Source organism: Phocoena sinus, chromosome 11 (assembly GCF_008692025.1).
Source record: "Phocoena sinus isolate mPhoSin1 chromosome 11, mPhoSin1.pri, whole genome shotgun sequence".
Lineage (NCBI taxonomy): Eukaryota > Metazoa > Chordata > Mammalia > Artiodactyla > Phocoenidae > Phocoena > Phocoena sinus.
In genome coordinates, this window is record NC_045773.1 from 7,897,075 (window position 1) to 7,919,539 (window position 22,465).

Sequence of the window (22,465 nt, forward strand, 5' to 3'; positions counted from 1 at the left end):
CTGAAGCAGTGCTCTTAGGCGTATCTTCACAGAAACGCTTTCAGTGTTCTCAGCTGTGAGGGCAGCACACGCCTTCTTGTCACTGCGCCTTTGCCCGTGCCGTTCCTTCTGCCCGAAGTGCCCTTCCTCCCTTCTCTGCTTGGGAACCTCCTAAGCATCCTTCAGGTAGCAGGTGCTCTTTCACCCTCGCAGTGTTCCCGGGAGATCTGGGGACTCTTGTTATCCCCATTTAAAGGTTAGGCAACAGCAGTTTCTTGGGGAGTTAAAGTATTTGTTGCTGGCGGGGCTAGAATACAAACTAGGTCCAGCAGCCTCTGCCTCTGAGCTCTTGGATACTCTGAGTGGGAGGCAGTCGATACTCGCGGGGTGAGTGATGAATGGACGGGCAGGCGGCCGTGCCGATGGAAGCCCGTGGTGGGTAACCTTTGCTTGGGAGAAAGGACAGGGAATGTTCCAGGGCTGGGCTAAGCTGGGGGAGGCGTGGGGGGTAGGCTGAGTGCACGCCCAGAGCGTGGATGTGGAAGGCAGGCAGACTTGGTCTCTTTAGTTCTCCGTCTTGTGACTGGCCTGTGGCCTCTGTTCTCAGGAGGTGATGCTTCCTGCCCCAGCAGTGATGCCCTGTTCTCCTTTCTCCCCACCCTCCCCACCCTGCAGCCTCGGCTTTCATCGTTGCCATGCTGCTGGCCAGCCTCAACAGCTGCTGCAACCCCTGGATCTACATGCTCTTCACGGGCCACCTCTTCCACGAACTCGTGCAGCGCTTCCTCTGCTGCTCGTCCAGCTGCCTGAAGGGCCGCCGGCCCAGGGCGACAAGCGTCAGCAAAAAGAGCAACTCGTCAACCTTTGTCCTGAGCCCGGACAGCTCCAGCCAGAGGGGCTGCTCGCAGCCATCCACGGTGTGACCGGCAGGGCCAGGACCACCCCTCTTGGCTTGCGTTGTACAACAGGGACAGTCTGGCCATTGGTGGTCGTGTACGTGTGGGTATAAGGTACCTTTCAGTTTGTGCCCCTCCGCACCTTGTGGGGGCTCGAGCGGGGTGGGGAAGTGGTCTCCATGGGGGAAGGTGATAGGGTGACTCAGCCATCAGCCGAGCCCCGGATCTACCCTGGGCTCCCACGGGTACTCCTGCTGCCCTGACCCCACTGTTGCATCTGGCTGCTGGATGAGTTGTGGTTTTGTTTTGTTTTGTTTCCCCTGGACCTGTAATTTCACTCCAGTATCTTTTTACTCCTTTATCCTGGGGTCTTGTGAAAGGTAGTAAGTATAGGATTGTTGACCAGATGTGTGCGGAAGCCTAGTGTTCTGAGCTTGGGATGAGAAATGGGACCTCGATGGTAATGGTGCTGATACCCTCCTGGCCTCAGAGTGCTTCTGCCTTTGAGTGGACTGGTGCTAGCGTCCTTGAGCACCAGCTTGTCAGATGGTGGCCCTAGAGCAGGAGATTCTCCTAGGAGACTGTCTGGCACAGGCAGCCAATTAAAACTTGGGTTAAAAATGTTTAAGAAGCTAATACTTTAGAAGCAGTTGGGAAAGAAAAGGAAATAAAAGACATCCAGATTGGAAAAGAAGTAAAACTCCTTACAGATGATGTGATTTTGTATATAGAAAATTCTAAGGAATTCATGCAGACACATGCACACACAAACGCATTGGAACTAATACATGAATTCAAGGTTGTGGAATACAAGGTCAATACAAAAATCAAGTGTATTTCTTTACACTGGCGATGAACAGTATGAAAATGAAATTAAGAAATAATTTCATTTATAATAGTATCAGAAAGAAAAGGAATAAATTTAATGAGAGAAGTGCAGGACTTACGTCCTGAAAACTACAAAATATTGTTGAAAGAAACAGAAGACTTAAATAAGTGGAAAGACATCCTGTGTTCATGGCTCAGAGACTTAAATATTGTTAAGATAACAGTACTCTCCAAGTTGATCTTACAGATTCAGTGTAATCCCTATCAAAATCCTCGCTGGCTTCTTTGCACAAATTGCTAAGATGATCCTAAAATTCACATGGAAATTGCACAAATAATAGAATAGCCAAATAAACCTTGAAAAACAGGGACAGAGTTGATGGATTCACCCTTCCTGGTTCAAAACTTATTACAAAGCTACAGTAATCAAAAGAATGTGATATAGACAAAAAGACAGATATATAGACCAATGTAATGGAATAGAGAGTTCAGATATAAACCCTTATGTTTATGGCCAATAGATTTTTGACAAGTGTGACAAGAGAATTAAATTGGGGAGATTGTCTTTTCGATAAATGGCGCCTGGACAGCTGGATATCCACATGTAAAAGAATGCGGTTGAACCTCTACCTCATACTATATACAAAAATTAACTCAAAATGCATCAACCTAAATGTAAGAGCTAAAACTATAAAAGTCTTAGAAGACAACATAGGGCTAAATATTTGTGACCTTGGGTTAGGCCATGGTTTCTTAGATAATGACACCCAAAACAGAAGTCAGAGGAAGAATAGATAAATTGGACCTCATCAAAATGGGGCACAAAACTTTTGTGTTTCATAGGGCGCTATCGAGAAAGTGATGACAGCTCATAGAATGGAAGAAAATATTTGGAAGCCATATACTTGTATCTAGAATACATCAAGAACTCTTACGATTTAAGAACGAAAAGCCAAATAACCCAGTTTAAAAAATGGGCAACATATTTGAATAAACAAGTGAATAGACACATTTTCGTATCTCTCCAAAGAAGAGATATAAGTGGCCCATAAGCACGTGAGAAGGTGCTCAGTATTATTACTCACGAGGGAAATGCAAATCAAAATCACAGTGAAATGGCACTGCACACCCACTAAGATGGCTCTAATCATGGGCAATGACAGGTGCTGGCGAGGATGGAGAGAAACTGGAGCTCTCCTCCATCGCTCGTGGGAAGGTACAATGGTGCGGCCAATTTGGAAAATAGTTTGGCAGTTCCTGAAAAAGTTAAACATAGAATTACCGTAGGAGCCAGAAATACTACTCCTAGGTATTTACTCAAGAGAAACGGAAGCATATATGCACACAAAAACTTGTCCACAAATGTTTATAGCAGTATAATTCATAATAGCCAAAAATGGAAATAACCCAAATACCTACCAGCCGATGAATGGATAAATAGACGTAGTATATCTATGCAATGGCACATTATTGAACTATGGAAAGAAAGGAAGTACTGACACAGGCTCCAACATGGATGAACCTTGAAAACATCATGCTAAGTGAAAGAAGCCTTGCGAAAAGCCACACACTCCATGATGCTGTTTATATGAAATGCCCGGAATAGGCAAAATTACCAAGACAAATTATACAACCGTGGTTGCCAGGGGCTGGAGGCTGGGGTGGGTGGGGCGTGACTGCGGAGCGCCATATGGGCTTTCTTTGTGGTGATGAAAATTTTCTTTGGTTAGTGATGTGCACGATTTTGAGAATATGCTAAAAGCCCCTGAATTAAATACTTCAAACAATGTTGACGAGCTGAATTCAGAGGCAACCAGCTTGAAGGATGCATTTCTTGGAATCTCTTACCTCCCAGAACTTTTGTTTCTCACTGACTCACCGTTTCAGAAGAATCCATGGTTTTCTTACTCAGTTTTCCTGCGAGACATGGTGTTTCTGGTTTCAGCAAAAGTACCAGCAGTGATAATACCCGGTAAACGTGTCGTCAGATGTCCTCTCAGCCTTGAGGTAACAACACGACCGTGTCCAAGAAACACCTTTAGTCGTTAAATACAGGCCGTTATAGATCAGAGGTTTTCCGACTGGGACTGGCCAGCTCAGTGGCACTCTGGGGCACTTTTTTTATTTGCACATATATATTTTTGGACTCACTGTGACACAGCAAGAGCACTTCCCAAAGCCCCAGATCTCCACACACACTTTCCTCTTCTCCCTACACACTGCATTGTATACACATGTGCACATACGCGCACAGTAGAACGAGCTAGCAGGGTCTGGATGTTCAGGGAGAAGAGAGGCGTGCCCTGAAATGCCAGTGTTCGAAACCCCAGCATTTAGGACAAGATCTTCAGTATAACTGGAGACTGAGGACGATGTCATCTTTGAACCCGGAGGCAGTGCAGTGTTGCTGTGACGGGCGCTTAGTGTCAACACCAGCCAGTCCTGGCTCTTTGGGAAGCTAACAGGGTGCTGGTTTGGGGTTCCGTGCCCACCTCCAGGACACTGGGCACCCTGGGTGCAAGTGCAGCAGTGGTGGGGTCTGTTGGCATTTGAGCCTCTCTACTCACCAGCCAGAGACGCCCCATTCTCTGCTGTTCCCAGGGAAGTTGCCATCCTAGCAGCCGCCAGAGGCCACTGGGGATCAAGGAGACAGCCACTCAATAGATTTTTCTGACCACGGGCACGACCTTGCTGAGAACCCAGGAGTTGCAAGGTTCTTGGGCACCAGAACCAACTGGGACACCTTCCTCATTCTTCTCCCGTGAAAGCTCTGGTTGGGACCTTGGCTCTCATTATGGCAAAGGAGTCTTTTGTAGCCAGTCAGTGACATTTGATTCTAGCAGTGCCGCTGGCTACACGCCCATCCACTCCCTGTCTCGTGCTGGAGAGTATTTTCACAATCGCTTGCTCCTTCCCCAACCGAAGTCTGGAAGAAGGAGAGTAGGGGTCCAGGACGCTGCTTGGGGCTTGGTCGTTTCTGTCCTCCTCTGGACCCCACTCCTAAGGTCCTCCAGCCACCTTTGCCCACCGTTTCAGGCCTGTTTACAAACCTAACACATGCCTGGAGGTGCCAATAAATTGGAGCGTGCAGATTTTCTTCCGGAATGTTTCATTGTTCTGATGTTGAAAAGTGAAATGCGAACAGTTGAGGACTCATAGCCTTATTTCTTTAGGCCCTGAAAAAAAGTCTGTCACACCATTTGGTCTCCCTTGGGGGATGGGTCTATGGGTTATGACTGCAGGAAGCTGCCTTTTAAGAAGATCCTGGTTTCAAAGTGCTCGACCTTTTGTGTTTAATTGCGACGAAATGCCCCTAAATGCAAAATGTGAATTCCTCGATTTTGTTCTAGTTGGTGACTTTCTGTGGCACCTGCTGTCTGTGCTCATTGGTGATTGATGTGCCCGATTATGAGATGCCTGCTTCATTAGCTCCTTTATAGAAGGTGCACTTAATAAACATATTTTTTTCCATAGATTGCTTTTGCCTTCTTTCTTTAACCTGAGAACAGTGACCACATCTGGTGGCTTACAGACTTGAATTTCTTTGCCGGCTTCCCTTGAATCACCATAAATCTGTCTGATATGACACAGGTACATCTGAGCTGTGGCAGGTAGGGGGTGGGGGCAGGAGGGGACCTGGTCCCAATCTCTTGGGTCACAGGTACTCTGATTTATCAGAGTTCTGTCGGAAGATGCGCTAAGAGCCAGGAACAAACCTCTTGTACGGTGTAGCCACACCCACCGTGTGCCACTGTCTAACTCCGGACGTAATGGGCTAGATTGTCACCTTGAAGGGACCCTAAGGCATATTTCTTCCAGTGGGATATGGGGGCCACCTGCAGAATCACAAGTGGTTTTGTGTTTGTTCCTGGGCTCCACTACTGAATCACAACCTGCGTCTTAAACAAGAGTCCCTGATGAGCCGGACGTCGCGTATGAGAGAGCAGAATGCCACCCCCTCATCTGGCCCTTTTTCATCACGCCCCCAGCATGCTGTCCTGCCAGCTACTTCTCGGGGCCGGAGGTCCCCAGAAGGAACAACGCCTCAGACATACATGCATCTGGATGTGTGTCCTTTCTCCAGCCCCATGAGCCTCACGGGGGATGAAGCACCTGCCGTAGCCTGGCCCTCAGAGAAGGAGAGCCAGCTTGAAAAATAGGCGTCAGGGTCAAGTCAGGTCACAGCAAATGCGGCGATGGTCAAAAGTCCGCGTAGGGCTTCCCTGGTGGTGCAGTGGTTGAGAGTCCGCCTGCCGATGTGGGGGACACCGTGCCCCGGTCCGGGAGGATCCCACCTGCCGCGGAGCGGCTGCGCCCGTGAGCCATGGCCGCTGAGCCTGCACGTCCGGAGCCTGTGCTCCGCAACAGGAGAGGCCACAGCAGTGAGAGGCCCGCGTACCGCAAACAAAACAAAACAAAACAAAAGTCTAAGTAACCCAAGATTCCAAGTCTGAAACGGATGGCCTAACAATGTGAGAGACGTTTGATGGGGAGGCCCTTTGCAAGGGAGTAAGCGATGTTGGCTTTAAACCTGTTAGCGGGAGGAGCCTGGGCTCTGAGTCCACTTGAGAACATGAAGAGCCCCAGGTAGAGCAGAGAGCAGTGGGCTGGAACCACAGCACGAATGTGGCTAGCTGTGTACCTTTTGGCAAGTCTGCTGACCTCTCTGGGCGGTGACTTCCTTGTTTGCAAAAAGTGAGGGATGATGATGAAGTGTTCAGGAGGAAAATATACCAATTTCTGCAGCTTATTTAAAAATGCCTAAAGAAAGGTGAGATTGGTGGTTGATAGATGGATGGTGATGCAACAAAGGAGGAGCAGGGAACTGAATCGTAGAGCCTAGATGGCAGGTAGATAGGTGTTCACGGCAAACCTTTTCAACATTCCTCGGTGTTTGAAAATGTCATACGAAGATACTCGAAAAAACGAAAATGGGTAAAAAGAGCTAAAATGGACATTAGAGATCATCTCATGCATGATTAAACTAAGGCCAGAGAAGGCAACTAGGAGGAGAGGCAGAACCAAGGCTGCCTGTGCCCTGTCTCTGGTTCATGTACCGTTCCCTCTACCTCATTGCCCCAGGACCCTTGGGCGCATGGCCGGCTTCCAGTGAGGTGATGCCTCTGAAAACAGGCCAAGTGTTTTGGAACCTGAATTTTATGAGACTTAAATGGGTGTTGCATGAAAAAAAAAGGGTCATATAGGGTTGGGGGCTATTGGCCTAAACAGCTTTCTTTTCTGCGGGACTTGTCAGAGCCTTTAATGTACTAATGTCTATTGGAAAATCTCTAAGAGAAATATGGAGCATTTTCCAAACAAATTTAAGCGCAAAAGCCACCCCCCTCCTTTTCTGAGGACTTAGTTCTGGAAACACCCTTGGGAAGAGCGTCCCTAAAGAATGTAAGATTTCTGGGGGTTTTGTTGTTGTTTTGTTGCTGCTGAGTGTAGGTGGGCAGGAGGTGGGACATAACCTTTCCATTGCCGTTTATTTCCATGGTGAGTCCACATGTGCTCGAATGGGGCCTTATGCCATCACCACATCTGCGGGGCTGAGGGTGTACATGCCAAGAGGCAGTGCCAGGGGCTCAGTGTCTGAGCCAAAGGGGAGCTTTGAACCCAGGCCCTGCCCTCAGTGGTGTCCAGGGAGTATCACCTTCCCCTTCTAACCCCGCGGCCATTTTCTTCTGTGGGTGACCACTGGCTGGCCCAGGGGCAACAGAAATCAACGGGAAATAATCTCCCAAGGAATAGATACCCAGCAAACAAGAATTCCCAGAGAAGCCAAAATCTGGTTCTTGCGTTTGGCCGAGAGAAGGGCCGACCAGCTTGCCCCTCCTGCTTCTCAGGGCAGAGAAATATATTTTTGGAGCTGGTCAGGACGCGCACCCACCTTATGGACACATGCAAAACACAGCATTTCCCAGATGCAGCCGGAAACCCTTTATTGGAGCCACCCTGCTAACGCCAGCAGTCACTGGTGGTTTCCTGGGGGCGGAGGGGATGTGTCCAGGTGGGAGCTGAAGGCTGGATTATGCCGTTACAGTACAAGTGAATGCAAAGATTTGCGGTAGCTGCCTCTTAGCCAATGATCTTCCTGGCACCCGGTCATGGGGGGTGTTGTGGTGGGGCAGGGGGCGGAGGGAAGGCCACTGCGCTTCCGTGGCGGGCTGTCTTTTCTCTCCGGCTTCCCTACTCTGTGTGCTCCCGTCTTGGGGGGAAGCAGCGGTCCCCAAGGAGAAAGAGCTTGCCAGCAGCCCCGCAGAGCCTGATGGTGGGGCCAGCCCAGCGGGGCTCCCCTGCCCCGCCACCCCTGCTGCCCACCCAGCCTCATACTTCTTTCCGCAGCATCACCTTGATATTGCTGCAGACCTGGCCCAGGGCAGCGAAGAGCGGGTTGCAGAAGGTACGGATGCAGAGCGAGTAGATGTGGCTGATGCACTGGATCTCGATCAGGTAGCTCTTGATGCAGGGCACCACCGCCCAGATGTGGCAGAAGGAGATGCAGGCGAACAGGAAGCCCCAGAGCAGGGCCAGCGGGACCCCCAGCAGTGTGGACAGCAGGCGGTAGCACCAGTACTTGGAGACGGTGAAGGTGGTGTAGCTCACCTTCCACACGCCATCAAAACTGTAGGTGCCCACGGGCTCCGCGATCACGTCTTCGAAATCCACCTGCAGGGGTGGGAGGGGGAACCCTCAAGTCACAGCAGCCACCCACTTCTCAAGCGGCAGAACCCCCTGGGGGGCTTGTTAAACCAGGTGGCTGGGCCCCACCCCCTGGGATTCTGACCCCGGTGAGTCCAGGGTGGGGCCTGATATTCTGCATTTCTGACAAGTCCCAGGTGATGCCGGTTGCTGTCCCAGAGCAGAGAGGAACAAGAGCCGGTCCACTTCTCTCTCTCATGGATGGATCAGAGGCCCCTAGGAGTTGAGTAACTTACTAAGAGAAACTAAGTTAGAGGCAGGCCACGAGCCGTGGCTCTGAAATTCTATTATTTTGTGACCCTAGGGAATTGGACAGCCATCCTGAAAAAATGTACCGGGTGCCTGCCGATAGGATGACGAACAGGCGAAGGTTCCTGCCCTCCTGGAGCTTACGGCAGGCAGTTACACCACAGTGACCAGTGCTCCGGTAAGGGAAGGACAGGCCGTGTGCACCCACAGGGGGACATTTAACTTAGCCTGGGTGTCAGGCTTCCTGGAGGAGGTGACATCTAGCTAAGCTGATACCTAGAGGTAGCCAGGGGGAGGGAGGAGTTGTGGGCTGGAAAAGAGCGTTTGGGGCACCAGCTGCTGCGACCCAGTGGGATAGACAGTGTGTGCTCTTGGGGAGATGTAGGTGCTTCTGGAAGGCCAAGCACAGGCCCAGGCCGGAGGGAGGCTGGAGAGGCCAGGCGGGGCAAGCATGGGGGCTTGAGGGCTTTTGCACAGGGTGTGGCTCGGCTGGATCTGAGCCTTTTTTCAGTTGAGGTATAATTGACATCTAACATTATGTTCATTTCAGGTGTTCAACATAATTTGATTTTGTGTATGTTGGGAAATGATCACTGCACTGACTGTAGTTAACGTGTGTCGCCACACATAGTTACGTATTTGTGTGTGTGATGAGACCTTTTATGACTACTCTCTTGGCACCTTTTAAATAGACGCTACATACAGTACTGTTAACTGTAGTCACCATGCTCTACTTTACATCCCCAGGACTGACTTATCTTATAACTGGAAGTTTGCACCCGTCGAGCCCCTTCACCCATTTCGCCACCCCTCTCCCCGCCTCTGGAAAGCACCAGCCTGTCCTCTGCATCTCTGATCTGAGTTTTGAGTGGCTCATTCTGGCTGCCGCAGCTGTGAGGATGCCCGTGGGGGGCGAGTTGGGAGCCGTCGCCGAATCCCGCCCGGTTTGGGGTCATGGAGGTGTTTAGAGGGAGGTGCAGCGGCCTGAGAGCTGTGTTAGGATCCGGCACGTGGTGAGGTGAGGGCCGCGGCGTCCTGGCTGGTGGAGGCATCTGGTGTCTGAGCGCAGCACCCGTGGAGGACACAGGCTTTGCTCTCCCCACGCTGGTCCTGCAGCGACCTCAGACCTTCCTCTGCCGCTGCCCACCCCATCCCTCCTTTGCAGCTGCGAGGAACGTGGGCATTCAGGGAATCCTGCTCACGCATCCCACTGAAACGGTGACTGAGGCCCCATTTGGGAAGACGGAAGAAATACAAAAGATTGCTTTCAGCCAAGTCCCTTAACTTTTCGCTAATCCCTGCTGTGCGTTAAGCACCGTCATAGCTACTTTCTCATATGTGATTTCATTTAGCGGCACTGAGCCTTAGCTGTCTTGTCTGTAACATGGGGGCAGTGTGTTCCTGGGCTGTTTGCATAGTAGTTGGTTGAATGAATGCATGAATGGATCAGACTAATTGGCGGGGGGAGTGGGGACTAGTGATGCCAGATCTCAAACTTCAACTCCCAAGTGAACCGTTTTCCTACTTTTTGAGGGGAAGGGGATCCCCTCTATGCCTAAAGTTATTATTAAAATTACTTTTTCTTATAACATAGCCACATTGAAGAAAATTAAGGGAATAGCAAAAACAAAACCCAAGCATCTCCCATTTGTATTTCTCTAGTACTAAAATTATTATTGCTTTGGTGTTTTTCTTTCCAGTGTAACTCTTTTGGTGGGGGGGAGTGGACATGACCATGTTGTATGTCCAGTGTTGAGGCCTGTTTTTCTCGTGTGGCTGGATTCTGAGCTCCTGTGCCAGGCCTCAGATCCCTGGATCCCCCCGGAGACAGATGAGGATGCAGCCCCACCCTGGGGATGGTACGTTGTTGTGGAGCAGAGTTCACGGGGTGAGATTTCAGGCTGCAGGCGACGTTCAAAAGCTGACTTGGGTGGGCAGAGGTCCTTCCGGGACCTGCTTGTACATCTCAACCTCCAGCTTTCTCTCTGCAGGGGTTTAGCAGAGGTCACATAACCTCTCATATGGCCCCCTGGATGGAAGGGAAGGGCTGGAAGGAAGAATGTGAATATGGTCCTCATCTCCTTGGAAAGGGTGGCACTTCTTCCTGGAGGGCTTCTTGGAGGTGGAGGTGGTGTCTGGCTGGGAATTTGGGGGGCTGGGGGTTTGGAGGCAGAGATGCAGAAGTAGTGTGCTGGATGTTTGTAAAAGAAGGCCCAAGTTGCTTGGGGAACGTCCCATGGCTTTGGAGAGTGGATGGAAAGGGCTGGCATCTTTCTACATCTGGTCTATAGGGGCAGAAATCCAGAGTTGCTGTTGCTTGCAGATCCAAGAAGCTGGGGACTATAGGCCCTGGGGGAACCATTCCAACGTTGGCCTGGTACATGCACCATGATTGTGGAGATTCAGTCAAACCCCCAGGGCCTGGATCCTGCCTACTGAGGTGTTCTGACCTTTGAAGCCTGCCCCTCCCCTATCATGGCTGTGCCCGGCCTGTGCCTGATGCCTCCTAGCCCCCCGGGCTGGGCTCTGGATCCTGGTGTGGCCCCAGGAACTTGGGTAGCTGAGGGAGGCCTTTGGGTGGAGGCGTGCTCCCTGCCTTTATCCAGCAGGCTCTCCCTCCTTCCTCCTCTCTCCCATTCAGCGCCTGGGGCCTCTACTGCCCCTCCTGTGACTGTTCCTTAGGACCGTGTCTCCCCACTCACAGATGACCCAGCCCTGCCTCCTCACGTCCAGCTGGGCAGACAGGTGCATCTGGGCGTCCTGATTCTAATCTAAGCTCTTCACACGGCCCCAGCCAGGGTCAGACCCCGAGGCAGATGCTGGCTCTCAGGGAGGGTGACTGTCCCCTCTGAGGTCTGGTCCTTGTTGGCCAGAGAGACCTGCCCCAGGGCAGGGCCCCCAGCCCCTTCTTCACAGCCGGCCACTCTGCTCCAAGCAGGCAGCAATTCCCCTGCCCCTCGGCAGCCCAGCCTGCTTTGTTCACGTATTCCTCCATTCAACACGTTTGATGATTTGTGTCTGGCCTCTAAGAGGCGACAAAGTGGAAAAGAGCCCTTGACTGAAGTCGCAGTGCTGAGGTTTGAGTCCAGCTCTGCCTCTTATTGGCTCTGTGACCTTCAGCAAGTGTCTTAGCTTTCATATGCCTCGTTTTCCTAGATTGATTTCATTAGGTTTATCGGAGGATTGAATAAGATACGACATGTAATACTCAGAACATGGCCTGGCACAGAATCCCTGATCACTAATTGTTAGCTGCTGGTGGCTGTTACAGAGCGCTTTCTTCAACAGGAAGCTAGGGTCCCAAAGGTGGCTTTGCACACCAGCGCAGTTGCTGATCTGATGAGTGACCTTGGCAGATAACCTCTTTGAGCTTCATTTCCTCAACTGTAAAATGTGTTTGCTACTTCTTACAACTCTGTTATGAAGAACAGAAGTAATTTCTTTTCCATCCATCCATTTCCCACCATCTGTTCATTTACCCATCCATCTATTTATCCATTCTCCCATCCATCCACCCACCTATCCATCCATCCATACATCCATCCATATCCATCCACCAATTCATATCCATCCATCCATTCATCCAAACAAATATTTATTAAGCACCCACTTTGTGCTAGGCACACCTCCTCTTGGGCAATGCTTAGTACAATACATGGTAGCTGCCCAGTGACGGTAATCGTTTGTTCAATTGCTCTGAAGTTCCTATGAAAATATATCTCAGAAAAGCTGTTGACACCCAGATCGTAAATACGACAGTTCTCCAACCTACCTGGTCATAAATGTGTGTGTGCATGCATACTCAGCCTGCGCAGGTAAGATGGATGGGGTCCTCTTTTCCCTCCTTTTCTGCTATGGTAATAATCCTGCCCCCAAGGATCTCTCTGCCCGTTAATGATTTTTTTTTTTTTGCACAAAGTAGAAGCTGTTGTTGCTGGCATTTGAATTAGTTCAAGTAATTGCCTTAGGCACTGTGCACAGGGCAACAGCTCCGTTGTCTGTGAATGCGAAAATATGCTCTCAGAGGGACAGGTAGTCCTGGGAGGAGGAGGCCGTTCCTAATCAGGACTGAGCACTGAGACCAATCTCTGGTCACCGCACTAGTTTGGGGAGATATTTATAAGGCCGGCTCAGGCAGCCCTAGGCAGACGCGCCAGTGTATCAGAGGCCCACGGTGACTTCATTTCTTAATTCGTTTCTGGAAGTGGAGGGGAGATGGCTGCTGGCAGGGGGCTCGGGCCGTGGGCGGAGCCTCAGGGCTCCGTGGGCAGCTGGAGGCGGGGCTGGCTGTGGGAAGGGGAGAAAGGGGCTGCTCGTAAGGTTGGTGTCCCCTTCTCTGGCATATTTATTTTTGGAACAGCAAGAGAGCCAGTTGATTCATCGGAACCGGCCAGCGCCGCTCCCGCCGTCCCCAAGAGGGAGGGGAAGGTGCAGGACAGCAGAGCTGGGCGCTGCCGGTGGCGGTTGAGGGGGAGGCCAGACGCCACACCCACTTCAAAAATTCCTCCCCCGCATTCCTGCGTGACTCAGTCCTTGGGCATCCAGGGCCCTGCGCAGTTCAGACAGGCGCTCTGTGGGTGGGGGGAACGGCTCTCGGCAGGGGGACAGATATCTGGGTCCAGTTTCCACCTGTTCAGCGAATCACTGTGTGATTTGAGACCTGGTACTTGCCCTCTCTGGGCCTGTGTTTTTTGTTTGTTTTCAGTTTTTTGTTTGTTTGTTTGAACTCTACCGAGAGGATTGGACCAACATCCCTAGTGACACGGAGTTAGTTTCGGAGTCAAGACCCAAAGGAGTGGCTTAGCTTTGTTGGGTCTTGGTTTTCTCACCTATTACCTTGCTATTTAAAGTGTGGTCCACAGTCACTGCCCCCTTCCCAACAAGGCAAGTACAGAAGTTGAGAGTAGGCATTTGGAAATAGTCACAGTGATGTGAGCCAATAATTTTATGTCTGTTGATTCTACTAATAATAAAAATTGGAGCTTACATTGTCAATGCCTATTTTTCCCTTCATCTCTCTAGTAGTTAATTTTTATTGACTTTTACAAACTATTGGTGTACAACAGATTGGAATAATAATAATAAAACTGACCTTTCACCCAGATAGCCTGAGAAGCACTGGCCTGTAAAGTTAAAGCTTTAGCTGCAGAATAGCTGAGAAACGGCACAGCTCTGCTTCATGTGTTATAATTGGCAATAACGTGAAAAGATGCTCAACATCACTAATTATCAGAGAAATGCAAATCAAAAGCACAATGAAGTATCACCTCACACCAGTCAAAATGGCCATCATCAAAAAGTCTACCAACAATAAATGCTGGCGGGGGTGTGGAGAAAAGGGAACCCTCCTCCCCTGCTGGTGGGAATGTGAATTGGTAACAGCCACTATGGAGAACAGTATGCTAGTCCCTTAAAAACTAAAAATAGTGCTACCATATGATCCAGCAGTCCCACTCCTGGGCATATATCTGGAGAAGACCATAATTTGAAAAGATACATGTACCCCAGTGTTCACTGAAGCACTGTTTACAATAGCCAGGACATGGAAGCAACGTAAATGCAGATCAACAGAGGAATGGATAAAGAAGATACGGTACCTGTATATTGATACAATGGTATATTACTCAGCCATAGAAAAGAACATAACGATGCCATCTGCAGCAACATGGATGGACCTAGAGATTGTCACACTGAGGGAAGTCAGTCAGACCCAGAAAGACAAATACCATATGATATCGCTTATATGTGGAATGTAAAAAAATGGCACAAATGAACCTATTTACAAAACAGAACTAGAGTCACAGATGTAGAAAACAATCTTATGGTTACCAAGGGGGAAAGGGGGCAAGGGATAAATTGGGAGGTTGGGATTGACATATACGTACTACTGTATATAAAATAGATGACTAATAAGGACCTACTGTATAGCACAGGGAACTCTACTCAATACTCTGTAATGACCTATATGGGAAAAGAATCTAAAAAAGAGTGGATGTGTGTATATGTATAACTGATTCACTTTGCTGTACACCGGAAACGAACACAACATTGTAAATCAACTGTACTCCAAAAAAATTAATTAAAAAATAGAATTCTATACAATCTGGGATAACCATAGTAACGCCCACAATTTGGCCTTTGTAGGTGTCTGTTTCTGGCCATGTGTCTTACATCCAGCATTTCGCCCAGCCTGTAAGGGACAAGCAGGGGTGGAGCCCACGCTGGCCTGACATCAAAGCCTGAGCCTGAATTTCCCCTGCTGTCTCCCTGATCAGGGTCATCGCAGGACCGGGTACCTCAGCAGGAGGTGAGGCAAGAATGCAACACAGGCTGGTTCTGAGAGCAGGAAGAGGGGGGCCAGGGATTAGTGGGATCTTGGGGTCCAGGGCATCCTACAGGGGGTGCCTGGGGCACCTGGCCTGGAGGTAAGGACACTTGGGTTCATTTAAAGGAACTGTGAAGAGACCAAGATAACAGAGGGTGACCGGGGTGGGGTGTGTGTGAAGAGAAGGGATCCACCAGAGGAGCCCCCATCAGATCTCAGAGCCCTGTCCTTGCCTGTCTCTTCCCTTCCCTCCCTGCCCCCTTAGTCTCTGCCTTCGGGGAGGCTGGTGCAGTGGACCAGTGGAGAGTAGTAGGAATGGCCCTGGGTTGAGCTGTAGGTTAGCTGTGCACCAACTTCTGGGGGGAAGTTAGCTAGTCTCCAGAGATGACCCCAGATTGGTCATGCCTCTCAGACCATAGCGAGTCTGGGCTTGCCCTGTGACTCGCTTTAACCACCAGAATGCTGTAGAGGAGATGCTGCTGCAGCTGCATGAGAGGCCGCCAGTGAGACCAGCAGAGCTGCCCAACTGAGGCTGCTCAGCCCACAGAACTGAGAGAGCCTCAAAGGCTTGGTGCTTTAAGCATGGAGTTTGAGGGTGGTTTGTCACACAGCAGTGGATAACTGATACTCTGTGTCTTTAGGGGAAACTGGTGACAACTCTGGACTACAGGTTTATCTTCTATAGGACAAGGGGAACTTGTTTGTACTTTAAAGTACAAAGCATTCACTGGCCCTGCCTCATAAAATTTCTGGTGGCAGGGCCCAGAATTCTGCATTTTCACAAGCTCCCCAAGAAAGTGGATGTTTTTAAAAACTCTAGTTGATACACAGGAGTCCCTACAACACTGTGTTGTAAATACCTCAGTGTGAGTTAATCCAGGGTATAGCCCTTCTTAGAGGTACTTGCCAGGGGTACTTTCCAAAATGAAGGAATTGCCAATGTGGAATGCCTGGCAGATCATGACCTTTCCTAATTCAGCCTCAACCTGCCCTTTCTCCCACAAATTCCCTTTCAGATGCTCCTAGTCCCATTTTTCGCCTGCAGACAGCATAGCAAAGAGGTTTCGCCTGTGGGCCAACTCAGCCTAGCTGATGGTCCATGGCTTCCTGGAAATGTGCTGTGATCCATTAGTAATGTCTGCCACGGACATAGGCAGGGGAGTGGCAATACCCGTTCCTCACGTTTTCTGACTCTGCCCATCATTCTCCTCTACGTTGTGGCCTTTGCTTATTTTGTTCTCTCTTCTTGGAAAGCCTGATGCCCCCTTTCCACATTATACATTTTTCTTATTACTTATGCACCTTGGATACCACCTCTCCATGAAGCTGGTGCCTGATTTTCCCAGATGAAAGTGATGTCTTCCTCCTTCCCGTGACCCTTCATCTGGCACTGATTTAAGGCATTTATCACCTCCACCTGTGCATTCTCATTGTTTTTAGTCTCATCTTCTCTGTCTGTTGGAATTCTTGGATTCTTGGAATCTGTTGGATTCTTCTCAAGAGGAAGCACCAGGTCAGTTTCATCTTTGTGAAACAGGGTGTCCAGATGGGCCCACAGTGGGAGCAGAGTTTGGAGACCTTGGGGGAAGGAGGGTTACTGGGTCCTCTGGGTGTTTGTTAGCCTAAGCTGAGAGGCAGAAGGTGCTGTCTGTGTGCTTTTCTGAAGGGGGAGGGTCTTGTGGCAGATGTGGGTTGGAGGTAGGTGGGAACTAGTGTGTTGGGCTTGGGTCAGGTCTCTCCCTTGGCCCTGGTTGAAGGGCCGGCCCTGAGTGCCTGAGGGGAGTGGTTGAAACCAGAAGCTGAAGGACCTGCCTGCCGAGGGGTTCATATGTCCCTGCTCTAGGGCCTGGCTGCCTAAGTGTGAGTTGGGGAGGGGGAGGGGTGTCGATGAGAAAGCCCTGAGACCTCTCACAAATAACTGGTGGACTTTGGGGTGGGACTGGGAGCCTGCAGGAATGCACGAGGAAGGGGCTGGAGGCTTTGCAATCTGGGTCTGAAGGGAATGGTGTCCTCACTGACCAGCTGGAGTGCCAGGGACCACTGGCCTCCTTTCCCGCCCCCCGAGAGCCTAGCATGGGCCCTACACGCAGTGGGTCTCATTGCTCATTGCCACGTCCTCTGCGACAGCACAGTGCCTGGAACGGAGCAGGCGCTCAGGAATGACTCGTGGAATCGATGTTCCATGAATGGTGGTGATGGTGGGGGTGAAGGGAATGAGGCGAGCCTCCCCTCTGCCCAGGCCCAGCCCGGAGCTGGGAGATTACAGTCAAGACTGCTGGGCTGTGTGGAGCTCTCCCTCAGCTGTTGGCACTCACTTTCCAGCCTGGGTTCAAGGGTAGCACCAGGCCTTGCTCAGGGAAGTTTGGGAAAGTTTTGACTCTAGAAATCCAGAGGGAGCACCTCCTTCTGCTGAGGGTCAAATCCAAGGGCCCCATGGGTGCGTCTCCTGCTCTTCACCCTTGTCTTTTCTGTGTGAAACCTCAGCAGCTGGCGGTGGAGGGGACGGGTCTCCCTTTTCTCGACCCGGCCTCTGTCTACACTAGGGACTCAGGCCCAGAGAGGGAAAGGGATTTGCCCAGGGTCACACAGCAAGCTAGAGTCAGGGCTGGGACTAGACTTGGGTCTCTGTAGCCTGTCTTATTTTACCGTCTTACGGCGTCATCCTCACACACGTGGAGCCTGTTACCACATGTGACACCACCCCAACGGGAGCCTTTCCAGCCTTCCTCTTGGCCTGACCTTGTTTCTCTTTCTCTCCATCTCTGTCCCCCTCACCCCCTCGGTCCCTTGTCCTCCCCCCCCCACCCCCCAGTCCTTTCCCTGGTCGATGAAAGACATCCAGGTGACCCGAAGGCCAGACCTCTCTCTTTCAGCCACGCTCTCTCCCATTTCTTCCTTTTCTTCATTCTTTCCCATCCCATTACACCAACCTGAAGTCTTCTTGAACCTGTCTGTGGTATTTATCTGGTTCAGTTTTAGAATCCCTGTTCTAAATCTCAAAACGTTTTCATCTCTCACTCATTAAAAATGAAAGAAAGGGTCAAATAAGTTCCCAAACCAGGGAATGTCCAGTAAATACACCAAATAATCATCTCCTCTCGACAAGAACGTTTGTGGGCCTCCTGCTTCACCTTTGAGGCATGGTTTTCTGGGGCTCAGGGCCTCCGGGAGAGGGTAGCTCCCAGCCCCCTGGGAGCCTGCATAAGCAGCCACATCCGTGTGGCCGCCCCCATCCCTGCCTTGGATTATAATCTGGGCCTCGAGCCTGGAGCCAGCTCCCTCCTGGCTTACTGGGACCCGAGAGCCCCTCTCCACTTGTCACCTGCTGCGGGATCCTTCAGAAAACACATGCTCCCTAAGGGTCCTCTTTTGCATTCCCGCAGCCGCCAGGGCCCACCACAGGGGAGCCTGAGTGTCAACGCTGGCCCTGGCTTAGCTCTCTTGTCCTGCAGGCTCCTCCAGGCTCCTAATCAGATCACATTTGCACACCCTTGCTGTGTGCCAGGGACTCTCGTAGGCACTTAAAACCTCTTATCTCATGCAATCCTCTCGGTCTATTTCTATCGCACAGCGCTGCTCTGAGATCCATTTCCCCTGGGGGAGTAAATTATGCTCATTTTACAGGGGGTCCAGTGTCATTGTTTTTAAGTAGAGGAGTCTGGATTTGAAACTACGTCTGTTAGTGTCAAGTCTGGGACCGTTCCGTCTAGATCACACTGCGCAAACCACGACAAATACTGTTTGACGTGTGTATGGTGTTTTTCAGTTCGGAACGTTCATTCCCTAATTTGGCCGCACTTCCCAAACTGTGCTGTGATGACCCTCTCTGCACCACAGATGATATGTATAAATACAATAATAGCATAATATGAGCTGTTACAGGGAAATGCCCTGAGTGAGGTGAGGGCACAGAGGAAGGAGCTCCTGGTTGCTTGGAGGAGTTGGGGAAGGCTTCCTGAGCAGGTGACATTTGAATCAGGTCTCGAAGGCTGAATGGGCGTCCACCACGTGGAGGAGAGGAGGCTGGCTGCTGGCAAAGACACAGGAGGCATGGGAGCTGGAGGTGGAAGGGGAAGGTAGGGGCCAGATGTGCTGGGGTTCGAATGCCATGGGGGGAAGTTAGACTCATGCAGCATGGGAGGTGTCCCACTGAAGGTGACCACGCAGGGCTGTCCTTTAGAACAAGCCCTTAACCCCGCTGTCTAATCCAGTGGCCTTGAGCTATGTACGAGCACTTGACCTGTGGCTAGTGCAACTGAAGGATTCTAAATCGTGTTTAATTTTAATTAAAATGTAAAAACTGATAGTTAATTCTGTGATTGGGAAACTTGTAAGAATGTTTGGCACAGTTTGGGTTTGTGAATCAGTTTTCAACTGTTCATTATATGAAATCTAAAGATAGAAGGGTTTCTCATAAAAACTTTGGAGTCTGAACTGAGATGCATCCCACGTCTCAGATACACACTAGATTTTGAAGATGAAGAAAGATTATACAATTGTTCACCAATAATTGTTTTGTAGTGATTACACGTTGAAATGATACTATTTTGGACATATTGGCTTAAATGAGAAATATCTTGAAAATTAATTTTACCTGTTTGTTTTTCCTTTTTAAAGTCATGGCTGCTGGAAAACTTAAAATGACATAGGGTGATTGTATAATGGGTCGCATTATATTTCTACTGGACACCACTGGTCTGTGGTTCTGATGTATGCAGAGCACCCGGGAGGCCCCCGCACCTGCCCTTTTAAAGGCCCTTCCAGTGACTTTGATGCTGGTTGGTGGGTACCCTTCTCCCAGGAATTCTGCTGTAGTAAGATCCCTGTGGCTACCGGGTAGAGGCTGGACTGAGGGGTGGCCCTGGAGGCAGCCGGGCTGCTGATGGCATCGGGTGAGGAAAGAGGCCTGACTCAGGCCTGGCCGTGAAGGAGACTCCCTGAAGGCAGGGTAACCCTCATACAAGATTCCCTTTCAGGGGTCCCGGTGCCCTCTGAGCGGCCTCTGGCCTGGCCTGGATGCTGCACGTGCCAGGAGCAGGCATGAGTGCTGGGTACAGCCCCCCAGCCTGGGGCAGCGGGGGCCCCTGCAAGGGGCCAGCAGCCCTGCTGGAAACCGCCCTCTGGGGATTAACCCCGCACCCACTGTGGAGACCGCAAAATGCCCCTGGCATGGAAAGGTCCCAACTTGGCCGCCTCGTCTGTCGCCAGCCGAGGGCCAAGAGCACACGGGAAGAGCTACAGGGTTGTAAAGAGTTTCCTTTGCAACTCGCCTGTCCCGCCCCGGTCGATGGTCCTGTATCTGCAGCTGATTCTTTGCTCTTGTTGACACCAAAGGCTCTTTGGGGGTACAAGCTGGTTTGCGGGACGGGGGGGTGGGTGGGATTTGGAGAAGACAGAGGGACAGGTCTCTTTTCAGGGAAGCCGATCGCGCGGGAGCAGAGCCTGCCCCTTCCAGCACCCAAACTGACACCCTCCAGGCGGGGGGCGCCGGGGCAGGCCCTCGAGCCTACCTTCACTATGTCCTCGTTAATGTTCTTGGGGTCCCGGTTCACCAGGTCGATCTCCTTGAAGTGAATGTCCTTGACGATCTGGGCCTCCAGGTCTGTGTGCTCCTCGGCCATCATCGTGGAGCTGGGTGACCTGCGAGAGGAGATCGGAGCCGTGTGGCCAGCAGGGCTGAAAAGACCTGGGGCAGGGACAACAGTGTCCCCAGACTTGTGCCGCTGGTGGCTAAATAGGCCCCACCCAGCGTGCCGGCTGACAGCTGTCCCGCATAACTTCAGCCTGCTGCTGGCTGAAGGCTCCGGTGGCAGGCCTCCAAGCTAAAATTAAGACTGGAGCCCTGCAGGAAGGCCCAGCGCTCCTTAAAGGGGGCTGCACGGGCGCTGGGCCTCATGCATGAGCCGAGGGCCTGGTGTCTCCTGGTGCCCCCGTGGTTGGCTGCTGCTGTGGGACCCTGGTATTTGCGTTTGGGCTCCTGTGGGAAGGAGGTGGGCTCAGCCCCCAGCTCAACCTCTTGCTGGGTGTGTGAGCTTGGGCACACTTCGCCTCTCCGGACCATCATGTCCCCACCTGTAAAATGGGGCCATAATAATAATGATCGGGGCTCTGCCTACCCTCGTGGAAGGGAGGAGGTGAGCTCGTGGGAGAAAATGCTTCAGAACAGAGATGCTCTCTGGTGGGGATTCTCGTTGGAGCAGTTGGTACCTGCCCTGCTGTTTGATGGCCTGAAGCAGGGCTGAGATTTTCCCACTTCTAGGGTTTTCCCCGGAGGGGTTGATGGACTGTGGTGTGGGGTAGGTCTGGGGCTGAGACTGGACGCAGACCACCCTCCTCTGCCTCTTGATACCACGTGGAGGGGACCTGGAGTCCCCGTTACTGCCACCCTTCACCCTGTCCCCAGGGACAGCTTAGTGACAGCTTCCCAGATATCCATGGGCCCCAGACACAGCACGGGCATCGGTGGGGTTGCCCTCTCTAGGGTATCTGCTTAGTTTCCCTGCGTCCTCTTCCAGGTCAACCATCACCCAAGGCCCCCGTCGCGTGAAGGGTGACGACTCTGAGTCTCCAGGGTCTGTGCATCCATTCATCACTGACTCATCTCTTTAGGATTTGCCAACAGCTAGGGATAAACAGACCCATCAGGTTAGGTCCCTCCCTGCCTTGGGGAGCCCACAGCCTAGGGGGACAGAATGATCAGAAAATAAGTAACTGTAATACTGTGTGGCAAGTGCTGCATCCGAGTTATGTTACAAAGAACTTGCCTGAGAAGTCCGTAGGCGGCAATGACTTACTCTGAGGACATCAGGGAAGGCTTCCTGGAGGAGGTAGCTTTAGAGTAAGGTGTTGAAAGACAAGCAGGAGTTCACCACATGGAACATTTCAGGTGTCAGAAGACTGGTAGGAGCCAGAATGCTAAGAATTGTGTAGTGGCTCAAGCACATGTTGTCTGGGGGTGAGGCAGGGGATAAGTCTTGACTCTGGCCTGGGTGTGAAGGATCTCAAATGTCATACTAAAGAGTATGGATTTTATCTAGAAGTGCTGGGAAGCCATTGAAGACTTCAAAACAGCAGAGGGTCTTCAGTAGGTTTGCATGTGAGGAAGCTGCTTGGAGCTGATTTGATTGGAGCTGTGTGAGGTTTGAGGCAGGAAGACTAATCAAAAAGTTGGAGGTGATAAAGCCTCTTTCAGTAACTGCACTTGGCTACTCATAATAAAGATGTGAAATAGTAGTGGCTTGTCCAAGGTAGGGGCTTTTTTTTTTTTTTTCTCTCTCACATAACACAAATAGGTAGTTCAGAACTGTGGTGGCTGCATGACGTCATCAGGCACCAGCCCTTCATCTTTCTGTTCTGCTATTCTCCTACCAGAGATCTGGGGGATTTTTTAGAATCATTTCCAGAAAGGGCAGTGTGATTTCAGGATGCATTAATAGAGATATATCATCTAGAATAATGGAGGTGACCAAGCTACCAAACTCTGCAC

The 22,465-nt window shown here is 50.9% G+C and overlaps 3 protein-coding genes across 4 annotated transcripts in view; 2 read left to right on the plus strand and 1 right to left on the minus strand.

Moving 5' to 3' along the window:
• Positions 1-8,736, plus strand: part of OXTR (oxytocin receptor) — a 22,870-nt gene extending 14,134 nt beyond the window's left edge. Inside the window, exons 3-5 of one of the 2 annotated variants that reach the window (XR_004352328.1) lie at positions 655-989; positions 8,049-8,156; positions 8,710-8,736. Coding sequence is in view for 1 of the 2 variants with exons in the window: in XM_032650056.1 (XP_032505947.1) it covers positions 655-902 (248 nt within the window). In the remaining variant the exon portion in view is untranslated. Of the gene's footprint in view, positions 1-654; positions 5,177-8,048; positions 8,157-8,709 lie in introns of those variants that run through there. The other variant, XM_032650056.1, reaches the window with a different exon arrangement.
• CAV3 (caveolin 3) lies at positions 7,625-20,680 on the minus strand. The gene is made up of 2 exons (XM_032650058.1): positions 20,490-20,680; positions 7,625-8,372 (listed from the first exon to the last, which is right to left on the minus strand). The coding sequence occupies exons 1-2, from the start codon at positions 20,601-20,603 to the stop codon at positions 8,031-8,033; spliced, it is 456 nt and encodes a 151-aa protein (XP_032505949.1). The 5' UTR covers positions 20,604-20,680; the 3' UTR covers positions 7,625-8,030.
• The window catches only part of SSUH2 (ssu-2 homolog), an 82,833-nt gene continuing 75,280 nt past the window's right edge, over positions 14,913-22,465 (plus strand). Inside the window, exon 1 of the mRNA XM_032650055.1 lies at positions 14,913-14,961. The gene's annotated coding sequence lies outside the window, so the exon portion shown is untranslated. The remainder of the gene's footprint in view (positions 14,962-22,465) is intronic.

Excerpts from the sequence above, each read along its gene's own strand:
- CAV3 (XM_032650058.1), bottom strand. The coding sequence starts at position 20,603 with ATGATGGCCGAGGAGCACACAGACCTGGAGGCCCAGATCGTCAAGGAC. Across the intron at positions 8,373-20,489 it reads TTAACGAGGACATAGTGAAG|GTGGATTTCGAAGACGTGAT; the intron begins GTAGGCTCGAGG and ends CCACCCCTGCAG.